The 16,994-nt window shown below is 35.5% G+C and overlaps 1 protein-coding gene across 1 annotated transcript in view; it reads left to right on the forward strand.

The window, feature by feature from the left end:
* ADGRV1 (adhesion G protein-coupled receptor V1) overlaps window positions 1-16,994 on the forward strand; it is a 508,576-nt gene that overhangs the window by 115,185 nt on the left and 376,397 nt on the right. Inside the window, exons 34-39 of the mRNA XM_037032075.1 lie at window positions 2,421-2,630; window positions 8,973-9,103; window positions 10,155-10,254; window positions 10,889-11,068; window positions 11,706-11,869; window positions 16,658-16,751. Of these exons, the coding sequence (XP_036887970.1) occupies window positions 2,421-2,630; window positions 8,973-9,103; window positions 10,155-10,254; window positions 10,889-11,068; window positions 11,706-11,869; window positions 16,658-16,751 (879 nt within the window). The remainder of the gene's footprint in view (window positions 1-2,420; window positions 2,631-8,972; window positions 9,104-10,154; window positions 10,255-10,888; window positions 11,069-11,705; window positions 11,870-16,657; window positions 16,752-16,994) is intronic.

The following is a 16,994-nucleotide window of genomic DNA, read 5'->3' on the forward strand; positions in this document are numbered from 1 at the left end:
GGTAAAGTCACCATGTTCAATTTCTATGATAATGTTCATAAGAGTTCTTATTTACTGCGTGCATTCTTGCTGATATGTGAATGTGCAGTACAGTTTTGAAAAAATAGCAGTTAGCTAGTGGGTGATATGACATGTAGGTTGATATGGCCGTTTATACGTATCCTTTTAGTTTATTAAACAAAGGGGGGTTTCAGGGGATGTGGGAATTGTATGCCTTTATATGTGATAGGAGGGCCTTTAAGTAAACACAATGACAAGTGTGAGGAAGGCTCTGGTTTCGAAAGAGAAATTACGAGAATGAACCATGTATCTACCAAACACATGGCTAAGAAGAATACCCATACATAGCTAAAAATGAGTAATAACTGGGAAGCTTTTTAATATGCATTAGATAAATTGGGATAAATCTTCAAGGAAAGTAATTATAAGCATAAATAGTATGGCGTTTGGTGACTTTATTTGTAATTAGACCAAGTGGCAGATCAATTTGCTGTTGTTCTTAGACTTGGATGGGATCACTGTTGTTTTCATGAACAATGTAATTATGGGTAACCTGGCCCATTAAAATTAGGGCCAGATTCACTGACTCTTTTTCAAGGCTGGTTGAATCATCTAATGTTTAAAAATTTGGAAAATTCATGTGTTTAAAATAGTTTTTTTTGCATGGAGGAAAAGTAGTTTTTACTGAGATCACTGTTTAAATCCTGATTTGGGCAATTATAGATTCCATGCAGTTTTTTAATGTAGTATTTTTCTGATTGAAAAAGTAATGTGTACTCATTAAAACTTCACTATATACAGAATAATAAAGGAAATAAACATTCACAATTACATCTCTTAGAACAGTTCATTGCACCTTTTATTGTTTAATGTTTTACGTAACTTTATGCAAAACATTAAACAATTACTGGAAAGAGTAATTGGGGATCATGATGCATTTATCATATACTTTTTGAAACACCTGATCAGTGTATATTTTAGAGTAAATTTTAAAATAGAATAAGACATTTGTACAGTGGTTATTTTCTAGTAAATAAATGATTTTGGAAATAACAAAGTATGACATACCCAATGGAGTTGGGGCACAGATTGGTATTGGGTAACTTTTCTCCTTTTTTCAAAGGAAGTAATGAAAATGTAATAAACAGGGAGTGAAGATGAAAATTTAATTAGATTATCCAGTGGCTTTAATAACTACCAACTTATCATATAAAGTAGCCCTGGCTGGTGTGGCTCAGTGGATTGAGTGCTGGCCTGCAAACCAAAGGGTCACTGGTCTATTCCCATTCTGGACACATGTCTGGGTTGTGGGCCAGGTTCCCCCGTAGGGGATACACAAGAGACAAACACACACTGATGTTTCCCTCTCCTTCTTCTTCCCACCCCTCTCTCTAAAAATAAGTAAACAAAATTCTTTAAAAAGTAATAGCATTATACAAATTAGTATTTGAATTATAACTTTAGCATCACATAAAATGGACTATATAGCTAATGTAGATTCTTAAATAATAGTCTTTTGAGGCAGTTTTGATAGTATGAATTGAGGAGATACACCAGAGTTGAGAGAGAGAGAACATGTATGCATATCCCCTTTCTCGTTTTTCCTGCCTTTTCTTTCCTCACCCTTTCATCCTCTTTGCAGAATGTGACAAAGTATTAAATAGGAGGCACCACAGGTCAAAGAGCAAAGCATTGTTGGGTTAGGGGTATTCAATGATGGGTGCCCTGTGTACTACTGGGGTCCTAAACCAGATTGCAAAGTAGATTGATTGGCTCTTGTCACCGGAGGTTCTCTTCTGCCTCCTTCTTTCACTGCCCTACATCCAGGAAGCTGGTATTTGATGCCGCCACCTCATCTAGTTACCCAAAGACTCATATCCATCCGGCTGTTTTGCTCAGAAGTTGCCATCTCTTTCCCATTTTGGCCACCGTTCCCTGAGTTTCCTTTCAGTGAGGTATTATTGGCTTGAGTACCCGATGAAGATGATTCACAGCAACACCAGGGTGAGAGAGTAAGGTTCCGTTCTCCGAGAGGGAGCAGTTTCCCAACAGAAGGTCCTCTAGAAGCTCTTTCCTGAGCTGGGCCGTTGTCCTGGTTAAAGACCGGGAATGAGACCATGGTTCTTTGAAATAATCCTACCCTTTAAATTTCCACGATTCAAAATGTCCTTCTCCACAATCTGTACAAACTAACAAAATTTTAGTGTTTTTTATATCAAAGGATGTAAGTTAATACAAAACATTTCCTTATAGTGGCACTAATATTGCTCATGATTTTGAACTATTATTATAATTCACTTACATATTTCTACATATCATATTGTTCTAAAATTAAAACAATTTTGATCCTATGTGAATTCTTCGTTATGTTGGTTATTTATTTATTTTTTTGGTTTGCTATTCCATTATTTTTTTTACAGGTGAAACCAAAAAGACAATCATTTTCACCATTTTGGATGATTCTGAGCCAGAGGATGATGAAAACATCATTGTTAGTTTGGTGTACACTGAAGGTGGAAGTAGGATCTTGCCCAGCTCTGACACTGTTAGAGTGAACATTTTGGCCAATGACAATGTGGCAGGAATTGTTAGCTTTCAGACAACTTCCAGATCTGTCATAGGCCACGAAGGTGGGTTCCTTTTTTGGTTGAGCACATTCATTCTCTTTTCCATGGATGCCATTTTTTGTTCAGTCTTTTAGTTTCTCATTTTTTTAATCCTTTCAACATCTTGTAGGGCTTTGTATGCTAATGTGCATGGAACTTATTTGGGAGAGGGCTGTACAGTGGACTGTTTAACTGGAGTTACAAGCCTTGTGGATTGGTATTGTGTACCGGCTGGCCACTCCCCCCACGCTGGTGTGACTTTAAGGAAGTTAGGATGCCTGGAAACCTAGATGCTCGTCTTTCTCATCTGTTAAATGATAGCAAATATCAGTTACTTCATAGGTTTCTTTGTGAGGCTTAAGTGAGCTAACAAATGTAAACTGCTCAACATAGTTCTTGGCAAGTGCGTATGCACTCAGTGGCAGCTGCTCATATCACACAGTGAGACACTGGCTCCCTGCTCAAAGCAGATAGGGGTTTCTGTGCTGGGAGTGCAGTGCCAAACTAGAAAAAATTATTAAAAAGTCCATTTTTTCCTTAAACCATTTTTTAAATTCTTGCTTAATATTTTACATTATATTTAAGGTGTTGCATATACAGGGTAGGGAAAAAGTAGGTTTATAGGTGTGAGTACCTGAAACACAGAGCTTATTCTTGTATTATTTTTCATATGAACAACTGTAAACCTGCTATTGCCCTGCCCAGTGTGGACTATTGTTTTGTTAAAAAAATGTTGCAGTGTTTCTCATCTTTGAATATGCCTGTTTGTGATAAAACTGGTATTTACAGCCTGGGTGTCACTAGAGTTCATATTTAGAAATAAAAAATTGTACCTGAAAAAGATAAAAAATGGAAAGGATATTGATTATGAATTTGGACTTCTATTTTACAGATGAGGAAACTGAGGCACAGAGATAAAGTGACTTGACAAGGTCATACAGCTAGTTAGTTGCTGTGCTGGAAACTAGATGCATTTTAGTATTACCTTTCCATCTCACTGTGCACCCAACTTGCGAGTTTAGCTCATTCATGCAAATATCCTGGCCATTTCCCAACATTCTTTCCTTATATTAGTGGTCTAGGATCTCATGTTGTCAGAGAAATAGTGAGTGAAAGTGACTAACAAGTAGCCATAAGTTCAGTCTAAAGACAGATCATCAAAAAATTGTTTGTAACATAATACAAGTGGAAAGTCACTGCAGGAGAAGTTAATCTTAATAGTAAGGATCATAGCAATAACATTTAGTGAGTGTTTTCTGTGTGTCAGACATTTCACAACCATTATTTCACTTAATTTTAGCAACTGTCCTGTGCAATAGGTCTAAGGTGTACACCAGATTTCATGTAAAGAAACTGAATTTTAGAAAGCTAAATCGCACCATTATTCATGGTGGAGCTAAACCCAGTGCTATGTGAACCCAGAGCCACGCTCTGGGGCAGTTTCTGAGAAGAGACCTTGTTTTGCTGGAACCAAAGTCTGATGCAGAAATTGGCAATTTAGGAACTTTGGGTAAATATTTCAAGTGCTTAGAGTTGAAAGAAAAATGAATTTGAGTAAAAATGTCCATGTGAGGGAAGGAAATTGGTGAGAGAACCTGCCTCTATCTAGGTTATAAATAGAAATCAGGTATTTATTTAGAGGTAGTAGTTGAAATCCTAAAAATTAACAAAGTCTTCGTGGATAGAGAATGAAAAAGCACGTTGTCAAGGATAAAAATGTGAAATACCAGGCTAAGGTGCTAGGAAAGGAAAAAGATCTGAGAGGAGGGAGAGAAGGTTCTGCCAAAGAGGTAGGAAGAGAGCAAGATGAGAGTGTTCTCATTAGCTACCAGAAGTAATCAGTGTGTCTGATGCTAACATGTGCAACAAGAATGTAACTCTTTTCGCTTACAAGAAGGCCCCTTAGATTTCTTATAGTTTCTAAATAGAAATTGGGAGGAGTTTCTATTTTTTTAACTTCTTCTTCTTATTCTTTATTCTTATACCTTTTTCTACAGTCTAAGTTAATTTTCTTTTTTAAAAACATGATATATACTTGGAGAATTTAGTATTTTGAGTGTTACTCTTTTTTTAAGATTTTATTTATTTATTTTTAGAGGGGAAGGGAAGGAGAGAGGGATAGAAATATCAATGTATAGTTGCCTCTCGTGAGTCCCCTGCTGGGAACTGGCCTGCACCCCAGGCATGTGCCCTGACCGGGAATCGAACCACGATCGTGTGGTTGGCAGACCCGCGCTCAATCCACTGAGCTACACCAGCCAGGGGTTGAGTGTTATTCTTTATATTGCTGTGAAATTACATAGACAAAAGTGTAACAAGCACAATTTTGCTAGATCGAATTAATGAAAGCTTCATCAAAGATAACTGATGAGAAATGGGATTTAAAAAATGCCATGTGGGAGTTTAACAATGCTAGCATTGCTTTTGGCTTATCTCTGGAGTTTCATTTCTATGATTATATTTAAAACATGGACTATGCTGAACTTCTGGCTCTAGAATGCATTTTCAGTACATGGGGAGGAATTGGTTTGGTGTTTAACAGTGTATTGAATTCTATAGAATCTTTTTCCAACATTTTTGTCCTCAAGCAGTTGAACAAATATCTAGTGGTAAATATTACTTTCTTTCAAATATAATGGGAGGAATTAGTAATAGGGATAATAGATTTTATTTATACTGTGGTTGCAAACTGTGTATAAAAATGCTTTTTAAAAGTCTCTGTGAGATATTTCACTCAGTCACCCAGCTTAGAAACATCATCATCTCAAGTCATGTTACTGGATTTAAGGATTTTACTTTTCTCAGAGACAGCATGAGTCCTTTCTCGCAAAGATTTGAACAAGAAATGTGATTCTTGAAAATTAGAACACCTAGACAGTTGTCTCTTAGTATCCATGGGCATTGGTTCTGGGACCCCTGAGGATTCCAAAATCCACAGATGCTTAAGTCTCACATAGTATAGTATTGTCCTGTAATAGTGAATGGCATACTATTTGTATATAATATATGCACATCTTCCTGTATGCTTAAATTTATCCTTAGATTACTGATAATTTCTAATACAATATAAATAGTTGTTACACAGTATTGTTTAGGCAGTAAGAACAAGAAAACTGTACATGTGTCAACTTTTTTTATTTTGGATGATTCCAAGCCAGCAGAATCATGTAACTTTTTTTCCCCATGCATTTTTGATGTGGGGTTGGTTGAACTTATGGATGCAGAACCAATGGATATGGAGGGCCAACTGTATTAAAAACATTCAACTGGTTTTAACAGTTCATTTTGACAGTTTGTATTTATTGTTATTCATATCTCTGTAGTGTTTTAAATAATTTTCTATTATATAAGGCAATCACTTTAGATGGTACATGTATACAGTGTGTACATATATCTATTAAAATATCAGTATGTTTTCTGTATTTTACTTTTCTATTATTTTTGTGTACATAGCTGCTATTTGTTTACCTTTGTAAAAAGAATCCTTGTTTGTTTTGGTAACAAGTGTACAAAATACTCAGGGTTGTTAAAAAAGTACTTACATTCCTATTCCTTATCTGTGTTAGGCTAGGCCTAGACTCTGTAACATATCTGCTTTACAGTATCATCAGCTTTTGGTGGACTCTGTAGATTTTATATCAGAATGCTTTTCCAGGAATGTAGTCAGATTCTTTGGTAGATGAGGGCCCCTCTTAGTCCTTCATCCAGGGCAAAATCTGGAAGGTAGTATAGTACCTGGTAAAAATGTATGTTATCAAAAAAATTTTCCTTCCCCTCTCTGGCCTACCTTCTGTTCTTCCCATTCTAGAAGACTAAGCACTTGTTTTTAAGTTGTTTCTTTTCTAAAAACTGTTCTTTGACTTTTCATCCTGGCAGAAGGTAACATTCTAGTAATGTTGCCCAGAAGGCATTTAAAATGAACCTAATACCTTCATTTTGATTATTAAAAAAAAATTTTACACTGTCACGCTATTGACATGGTTTGCAGTAGGCTCACAAGATTACACGTTAGAGGAGTGTTTTGTTTGTATTTTATTCATGTGTGTGTGCACGTCATGCTTCAAATTGTATTTCTTGCAATATTTTCTTGCCAGTTTCTTGTATGTTAAATTTTCAAAGGTGATATTAAGTGGTATAGACTTTGAGTATTTTATATGTTTATGTATTTTATATGTTTACATATTTTACAAGTTTATAGGATGATTTTACTTTTTCTCTTCTTGGCATTTTATTTTAAATTTTACCTTACAATGGTATGTTTATTTCCAAATTACTATATATAATCTTGCAACCATAATTTTTAAAATTTACTGTAAATTTTAGGGTCCCCGTCAACATGGGTCTTTATTGACCTACACTTTATTTTCTTGCCATTTGTATTTTATTGTATTTTTAGCACTGACCAAGCTTCCATCACTTTCTTTTTTGACGTATTATTAGGTTTTATTACTACGTTGTATGATTTAAAAAATTTTGAAAGTCGTGATTTTATAAATCTTGCTTTTGTGTCACCAGACAACACTGTAGATGAAAACAGCTTAACGGCTCCTTTTATACAGCTCGGTCTATGCCTTGCAGTAATTAAGCCCTTTTAGTTCAACACAAACCCTCTATGAGCAATTTTGTATGAATCACAATAGAGAGACTCCAGGAATTTATATTAGTATCTGTATTTGTTTGTATGAGCTATACAATTATAAAATTTTAAACAGTATGCTGACAATTATGACCAGTTGAACAGTCTTTCCATCATATCCTAACCTTTTGTAATCTGACTCCTAACTAGCTATTCCTAAATGTTTAAAAAAAAAATAAGACATAGTCTACTAATAGAATGGTAACTACATTTTTTTATATTAAAATAGTTAAAAATGTATACATTGAACATTCAAGTGTTTGAGGAAATCATATTTAAAAGTCTTTCTGATTCTTTTGCTTTTTTATATTTCCAACTGTCCCAAGATAATTCATTGTCTTAAATATAAGTGTGCTTAAATTTAGTATGCAAATTTAATTTTTTTTACTAATTGAAATTAAGATAATTTCCAAATTAGTTAATCCATGATATTTTTTAAAATATATTTTATTGATTATTCCATTACAGTTCTCCTATTCCCCCCCTTCACTCCCCTCCACCCTGCACACCCCCTCCCCCACCATTCCCCCCTTTAGTTTATGACCACGTGTCTCAAGTTCATTAGATTCTATATTTCCCCTACTATTCTTGCCCTCCCCTTGTCTATTTTGATATTTTAAGAAAATTTTCTATTAGTAATATTTGTTTTATCTTCAGAAATTTAAAAAAAGTGGCAGTTTAAAAATATGTCAAAAGGGTGTTTATATTTTATTGTTCATTTCTACTCTGCTCAATTAACTGTCAGATGTGCTTATTTGGATAACTAAGTGCAAATGATATTTTTAATGAATTATGCATGAATTTCAACTCTATTTTTATGCTATAAAATTTGAATAAGGCTACATACTTTTAAAGCCTTTTAAAGATCATTCCATTTATTTTTCATAATAATAATTATTTTTTAGTGCTGTGGTCCATTAGTATGCCTTAACTTATATTCATCATCATGCAAGTCTTTCAAACTGAGCATACTTTCAGCCAGCCATGTGGCCATCAGCAGCAATCCATAGGAGCTCACATTTCACTTTCACTAGTTTAAAAGAAACAACTACAATGATTTTATTCAATTTTACAAAATATTATATGAGGAGAAAGCCACGAATGAAAAGTATGTAAAATACCTCAGTTACCCAGGAAAGATAACTGTAACTTTGGTGAAGTTACAGAGATTGACGTACAGATTTGACACCTTTCCTTTGCATTTCTTTTTATAAAACATAATCATTGATGGTATATGTAAGTTACAATTTAAAGAAATGTGATTTTCAGGTATTTGCAAGCATTTTTATGCATGCATTGTGTAAAATCACATTGCATATCAGTGTAAGGAATTGTGTCCTTTTGAAAAGTGAAGGAAAATTTACTTGTGCTATTGTTAGTTTTGACCACAAGGATTTTATTACTCTCTTTAAATTATAGAACATCTATGTTTTGGTGCATGTTTTGGAGTGTATGAAAGTTTGTGCTTCCCATTATAGCATGTGCTTTTGTAACTTTTACATATTGAACTTCCTGAAGTTCTACTAAATAGAAGTATTTAGAAGTGAGATCCCTGTGTTAATAAACAATAAGCATGTATAAAGCTCCTAGAAAATCCAAAACAGAACTGCTTTATAATGTTCTGGAAAGGTGCTGTAATAGTTGCATGTTTGGGATTGGGGTTTTGCTGAGTTCAGATGTTAAATTCATTTTCCATTTAGCATTTATCAATCTGTACATTTCACTTGCAGGAGAAATTTTGCAATTTCATGTGATAAGAACACCCCCTGGTCGAGGAAATGTTACTGTTAACTGGAAAATTATTGGGCAAAACCTAGAACTCAATTTTGCTAACTTTACTGGCCAACTCTTCTTTCCTGAGGTAAGACCACCGAGAAGAGCTTAACCAAACATATCTAGAGAAAACAGTGCATTTTGAAAAATTTGGGAAAACTCTGATTGTGTAATGCATAGATTAATGGAGGATGCTGGGAGGGTTACTTGCTTACAACCGTGGAGGAAGAACATTACTTGAAGAAAGAATTTCTGAGACTTAAGGAACGGATTTGTTGTTCCATATGCACTTTGTAGATCCCCTTCAAAGAGAGAGAAAATGCCGACCTTGTTTTTGAGCTGAGCTCCCCTGCTGCTCTCTGGGCCCCCCACTGCTGTCAGCTGCGTCCCTCTGAAGATGATGAGAGGGGTGTCCCTTTTCTCTTATCCGCTCTGGCTTGGAACTTCAAGTGCATGGCAACAGCAAGCACAGCTCTAAAAACTAATGTCTTTTTATGTCCTTAGGACAAAGGATTGCATGAGGGTAGTACTAGAAATATATTTTTGAGGTGCCATTCAGAGATTCTGATAGTTTGAAAAGGGTGATTGCCGAGAAATAACCATAAAATCACTTCTTAGAAATTTGGCACCGCTTTGTTGTAACTGTCATCTTTCTGTCTTCTCCACATTCACTTGGTGAATTCTTGTTTGAAAATGTAATACTTTTTATTTCTACTGTCTCAATATTAAGCCAAGTGCCTATGGCATTGGGCCTTGAGTACTGCATTGGACTTCTAATCCTCCGTCTCCCTGAAGCACTGGCATTTTCCCTGTTCTGGTTTTTTCCTACTCGCCACTGCCACAGAATCTGCCCAACTAAATTGCTTTGTCTGAGATGGTCAATAGTGCTGCACTGCTCATTGGATGAGATCTACGTGCACCAGCTCAGCATTTGAGATCCTCTACAATTAGTGCCTGTGTGCCTTAAGCCTGATTTGTCATTAGTGAATGCTTTTTAATTTAGTTTATTTTTTTAAACCGTAGAACAGTTTGTTTACATAAACATGTGTTCAGATGCATGAATTTTAAGGCCAGTAAAAGTAGGAGATATTTTGTGTTTAGGGTCAGTACAGGGATGACTTGCTTTCTGTTTGGTACAGGGGTCACTGGACAAAACAATCCGTGTACAGTTGTTGGACGACAGCACTCCTGAGGAGAAGGAGGTTTACCAAGTCATTCTGTATGATGTCAGGACACAGGGTAATTCAGAATTCAGTTTAAAAGTTTTTGCTGGTATATTAACTCTCTTCAGGAAAAAGTAATAGTTGGTATCTGTATATTTAATAATTAGATGCACACCAGTTAAAATGTTACTCATATATCGGCTGTTCTAAAAATGTTAAATCCAAAAAACATCAGCTCAGGATGGGAATATATTATCTTTATGGACTCAGAAACAATCTCTAAAAATTTCGCCAAATATTTTCTTATGGAATAAAATACATTTCTGAAGGAAGAATGTTTTGTAATTAATTTTATGCTAGCAGACCGATTTGGATTTAAACCTATTATATAGATATTTCAAATTCACTCATTTTGAGCAAATTATATGGACACTTTCCTCAGTTTCTATTCAATTTCTCTAATTCAGGTGACCAGTATAGTAAATAATGACAATCATAGATCAAGTGAAAAAATTCATAATTTGCTATCTAGAAAAGGGAAATTAAAAGCTAGATCCTGTTATTCAACCTGAAGATTTCTGTTAAAGAAACGAACAAAACAGAACACTTTCTATGTACTTTAATATGTTTCAGAGAGTGCAATTATGCTTTAAATATGTAAAGGTTAGTGCCCAGTCACTGTCAGAGTTCTTTGGTCCTGATGTTTTTAGGAGTCCCGCCAGCAGGAATTGCTCTGCTTGATGCTCAAGGGTATGCAGCTGTGCTGACTGTGGAAGCCAGTGATGAACCACATGGAGTTTTAAATTTTGCTCTTTCATCAAGATTTGTTTTGCTACAAGAGGCTAATGTAACAATTCAGCTTTTCATCAATAGAGAATTTGGATCTCTAGGTTTGTGTTGCTCTAGACTGAATGGGTTTCCAGGCAGATGCTTCTAAGTATCCTACTTGTGTGGGTGAAAGCCATTGCTGATATAAATCAGGACAGGAAAAGCATTAATGTCTATTAGTTCAGGATAGGACTTTATAACTTCTTTATTTTTGAAAGATTAATGGAATTTTATATTGTCACAAAATGCTATGTAACAAATAGTCATAAAGTCTTGGCATCATATAAGAATAATGTTGGCTGTGGGTCTGCTAACTTAGGCTGGCCTTGGGGTGGCTCTACTCCATACATCTCTCATTCTTCTCCTAGGACCAGGAGAGATACTAGAAAGCAAGCAAAAGCATGCCAAGCTCCCTGAGGTCTAGGCCCAGAACTAGCACATCATTAATTTTACTTTGTACTGTCAGCCAAAACAAGTCACACGACCAAACTCAAGGTCTAGAGGCAGGGCAGTATGCCTGTCCACAGTGGGATGTCACTGAGCCATTACATGGTAAAGGTCAAGGATATGGGAAGGGGTAAGGTGATGGGGCTAGTTATATAAGCTATTGCAGGTGCTTTTAGGGAAGCCGATGATTTTCTGATGAGATTCTATTTTAAAAGTTTAATTATAAAATCTTTTCTAATCCAATTTGATTAGGAGCCATTAATGTCACATATACTACAGTTCCTGGAGTGTTGAGTCTAAAGAACCAGACAGAAGGAAACCTAGCTGAGCCAGATGTGGACTTTGTCCCGGTAGTTGGCTTTCTGATTTTAGAAGAAGGGGTAACAGCAGCTGCCATCAACATAACTATACTTGAGGTAAAACTCTTGTTTTGTACTATTGTTTTAAACCTCAATAACCACATAGAAAGTAGAAACCAATAGAATATTCTAGAACCTTTATATCAGCATACCTCTTTGTGATTTTTTAAAAACTGTATAGGCCTTTCTGTTGTTTAAATAGGCTGGTCTACTGTTGTGCATTTTATTATGGAAACATCTTGTGATAAAGATAATTTCCCTAGGGTGTTCCCCATTAGTACAACACTGGACTAAGAGATTCTACAGCACCATTTTGATGATTCCAGGGGATTAATTGTACCAGCAAATCCATGTAGGTCAGCCTCTCAGTTGTTAAGACTGGTGATATTAGAGGTACTGAATGACTCTTGAGAGAGTGAAGACATAAAATATTGTTATGGTCACACTGAATTAATCATTGGTGACTCAAACTGTGTTTTAAATGATTTTTCATATTGTGAAATCTTGTGCTGCTTTGGGACTTAGTGTTTCAGTTACCTAAACACATTTGTAAGAGGTTGATGAAAACAGGACACATGAAGAGGGTAGGAGATGGTATGCAGGCAGGGGCTGGCAGAGGTGGGGAGAGAGAGAATGAATATTGACTTAGAAAAAGATTTTTCAAGATGCTCAATATCGCTATCTATCAGAGAGATGCAAATTAAAATCACAATGAGATACCACTGTACACTGGTCAGAATGGCCATCATAAACAAAGCAACAAACAACAAATGTTGGAGAGGTTGTAGGGAAAAGGGGACCCTAGTGCACTGTTGGTGGGATTGCAAACTGGTACAACCATTATGGAAAACAGTATGACCTGGCTGGTGTAGCTCAGTGGATTGAGCACGGGCCTGAGAACCACATGATCGAGGTTCGATTCCCAGTCAGGGCACATGCCTGGATTGCAGGCCAGTTCCCAGCAGGGGACTCACGAGAGGCAACCATACATTGATATTTCTCTCCTTCTCTCCTTCCTTTCCCCTCTAAAGATAAATAAATAAAATCTTTTAAAAAAAAAGAAGAAAACAGTATGGAATTTTCTAAGAAAACTGAAAATGAATATGACTTTTGACCCAGCAATTCCACTGCTGGAATTATATCCTAAGAACCCTGAAACACCAATCCCAAAGAACCTATGCATCCCAATGTTCAGAGCAGCACAATTTACAATAGCCAAGAGTTGGAAGCAACGTAGGTGCCCATCAGTAAATGAATGGATCAAAAAACTATGGTTCCATTTACACAATGGAATTCTATGCAGCAGAAAGAAAGAAGGAGCTCCTACCCTTTGCAACAGCGTGGATGGAACTGGAAAGCATTATGCTGAGTGAATTAAGCCAGGCAGTGAAAGACAAATACCATATGATCTCACTTTTAACAGGAACCTAAACAACAAAACAAACAAGCAAGCAAAATATGACCCAAGACACTGAAATACAGAACAGGCTCACAGTAATCAGAGGGGAGAGGGGAAAGAATTTCAGGGGAAAAGGGGAAGGATTCACAGGACGGGTGGGGTGGGAAATGGGAGGGAGATGGGGGGCACTGGGCGGGGGCTGGGATGGAAGTATAAAACAGAAAACTGTACTTGCACAATAATTAATAATTACATAAATTAAAGAAAAGAGAAAGATTTTTCTATTACTATGTATTTGGGGGCTCTATTTTGAAAAGGGTTCAATTTCTTGGAGGCTTTTTACTTTTACAAAATTACGAGTAGTGTAAACCATCTACCATCTGAAGTAACTTGTGTTTCGTTGATTACCATGGCACCGTGACCTAGTCTGATAGTATGAGAACTCTAAAGCCATAAGATAAAAGGTAATATTATGTCAGTATGTCACATACAACGCAAGATTTTATAAAACTTTAAGGTAAGTCTTATTTCACATATAATCTATTTATGTAACTGCATATAAATCAATGGATCATTTCTCTGCCATGTTAGTTTTTAAAGCAGGAAATGTATAGCCACCCTTCTTTTCTTTACAGAGTCTAGTATTATGAATACAGAGTTTCCAGTTTTCTTTCTCTTTTATCTCCTTAGGTCTTTGAAGCTCTGTGTATCTCTGAGTAGCGTCAGAGTAAGAGTTTGTAGGCTTGTGTGCACAGAATTAAGTCAGGCGGGGGTTGTGGTGTGGGGAGAGTTGTTACGTGAGGGGCAGGTGTGGGGCAGTTTCTTCTAACTCACGGACTCTGTGACTCTCATAGCCCCTATAATACCTAAGATAGTTTAGACACTCATCTTCATTTTCTTATTTCACATGGAAACATATCTCCATTAAATAAAAGGAAGAGAGAAGTGTATGTTGGTATGTACATACTGATATTATATGTACATGTATACACGTTAGGTTTCTGTGTAAATGTTGTTGCCTGTCTGGTCACGACTGACATGGACTGCTTGTCCTCTTGAGCACTTGCCTTATTTTCACTGCTATTATGTAGCTAGTGTTTAATAGTAACAGTGTAACAAATAGCTATCACTTTTTAAAGGTTACTCTTTGTAGGCCTGGTACTCCACACATTATTTTTCATCATTATGATAATTTCCAAAGTAGTTATTATTTTATCATCATAAACATGGCAGAATTGAGGCCTTAAAGTGTAACTTAATTTAAACTTGAACAATTCAGTACTACATCTGCAAAGCCTGTATTTCATAATTTTGTAATCTTCATCCTAATCATTGGATATTTATGTAATTTCAAATATTTTGCTCCTATTATATTTAAAATAGGTTTATGTATTTATACACTTGGTTTATATATAATAATATAGATTTAAAAAATGATATATTAGCCATTTCATGTAGTTCAACCTAATAATTTATTATACAATCAGGTATAAGTTTAATATTGGGTTGGCCAAAAAGTCTGTATGATTTTTTCTATGAAACAAAGGACACATTTTTCATTTTCACCATTGACTTTATTGGTTTAGATATTTTGATTATGTCAGTTCTCTCCCACATGGTATTGATTGTTCTCAATTTTTGTCTCAATTTGGTCGCTATCAACTTCAACTGGTCTACCCTACAGTGGGGCATCGTCCAGTGACAAATCTCTTAACATGCAACTGTATAAACCACTTTTGACGTGTTCTATGAGTCATAGCACCTTCTCCATACACTGCACAAATCTTTTGTTGCATTTGAGTTGCGTTTTTACCTTTCCTGACATAATAATTCAAAATATGCTGAAAATGTTGTGTATTTTCTTCCATCTTCAATATTAAAATGGCTACACAAAAATTCACTAATTTTGGTAAGTTGTTTTTAAGTGCACATTGATATGACAGCTGTCACAATATAAACTAACAAAATTGTTCCAACTGAAGTTAATGACAACTAAGCACTACTAGAGCCATCTTACAGAAAAAAAAAACCAAAACAAAAAACCCCACCTTTTTGGCCAACCTAATATCTTTATAGTTTTTTTAGAAAATGCAGCTTTATAGAAGCATAATTAACAAATACTGCATGGTATCACATAAAATTCTAAGATATTTAAAGTGTATACTGTGATGATTTGATATGCACATACATTGTGAAAGAGGTCCTCCCATCTATTTGACATATCCTCATGCATTTGTCTTTTTCTCTGTGTGACAGCATTTAAAGTTTACTCTCCTACACATTTCTATTTCACAGTGTAGTGTTATTACCTGTAGTCACCATGGCTAATATTAGATCTTTTGACCTTATTCATCTTATATCTGAGTTTGTACTTTTTTACCAATCTTTCCAGCTCCTTGACAACCAGTTTTCTTCCCTTTGTATGAGTTTGACTTTTAAAAAAAAAATTGATTCCACATGTAAGTATACATGCAGTATTTGTCTTCCTCTGTCCAGCTTATTTCATTTAACATAATGCTCTAAAGGTCAATCCATGTTATTGTAAATGGCAGGATTTAGTTTTTCTCATGGCTGCATAATATTCCACTTTGTTCGAGAGAGTGTGTGTGTGTAGTTCATCTTCTTCATCCATGCATTCCTTGACAGGCACTTGGGTTGTTTTTATATCTTGAGTACTGTGAATAATGCTGCAATGAACAAGGGGGTACATATATCTCTTTGATATCCTGTTTTAATTTCCTTTGGATGTACACCTAGGTGTGCAATTGCTGGATTGTTTGTTTTTTAATTTTTTGAGGAACCTTCACATTGTTTCTTATAATGGCTACATCAATTTGCAGTTTCACCAACAGACCATAAGGGTCCCCTTTCTCCACATCTTTGCCAAGGCTTACCTCATGTCTTTTTGACAATATCAGTTCTAATAGATGTAAGGTGATATCTCACTGTTGTTTTCATTTCCATTTCCATGACGACTAGTGATGTTGAGCATGTTTTTGTGTACCTGTTGACCACTGTGTACTTCCTTGAAAAAATGTCTATTCAGTTCTTTTGCACATTTTTAATGAGATTGTTCAATTTTTGGTATTGAGTTTGTGAGCTCTTTATATATTTTGAATGTTAACTCCTTATCAAATATAGGATTTACAAATTTGTTTTTCTTTTGCTGGTTGCCTTTTCATTTTGTTGATGGTTTCCTTTGCTGTGCAGAAGCTTTTTCGTTTGATGTAGTGCTTCTCATTTATTTTTGTTGCCTTTGTTTTTGGTGTCCAATTAAAAAAAATAATTGCTAAGACATGTTAATCTTTTCTTTTCTGTTATCATTTTTATATTTTCTGTATACTGTTAAAACATATATATTTATAAAATTATTTATGAAATAGCTTGTGAGAGGTGATTACTTTGAGAGCATATTACAGGGAATTTAATGGTTATACATTTTGCAGGATGATATACCAGAACTAGAAGAATATTTCCTTGTGAACTTAACTTACGTTGAACTTATCATGGCTCCTTTAACTTCATTTCCTCCTAGACTAGGTATGTTGGGTTTTTGTTTCTTTTTCCTTACTCACTGCAAACAAAGTAGAGTTACTTTGTTTTTTAGTCAGAAGTGGTCATTGTGATGTTTGCTAATATCAGCTATGTGTGGGGTGCTGGATAGGGGGAAGAGGGACAACAGTGTGGCCATTGCAGGGAGAGGGGTTATGAAGGAGGGTATAGAGGATAAATGGTGATGGAAGGAGACTTGACTTGGGGTGGTGAACACACAGTACAATGTAC

Source organism: Sturnira hondurensis, unplaced genomic scaffold (genome assembly GCF_014824575.4).
Source record: "Sturnira hondurensis isolate 20B ecotype Veracruz unplaced genomic scaffold, ASM1482457v3 Scaffold0021354, whole genome shotgun sequence".
Lineage (NCBI taxonomy): Eukaryota > Metazoa > Chordata > Mammalia > Chiroptera > Phyllostomidae > Sturnira > Sturnira hondurensis.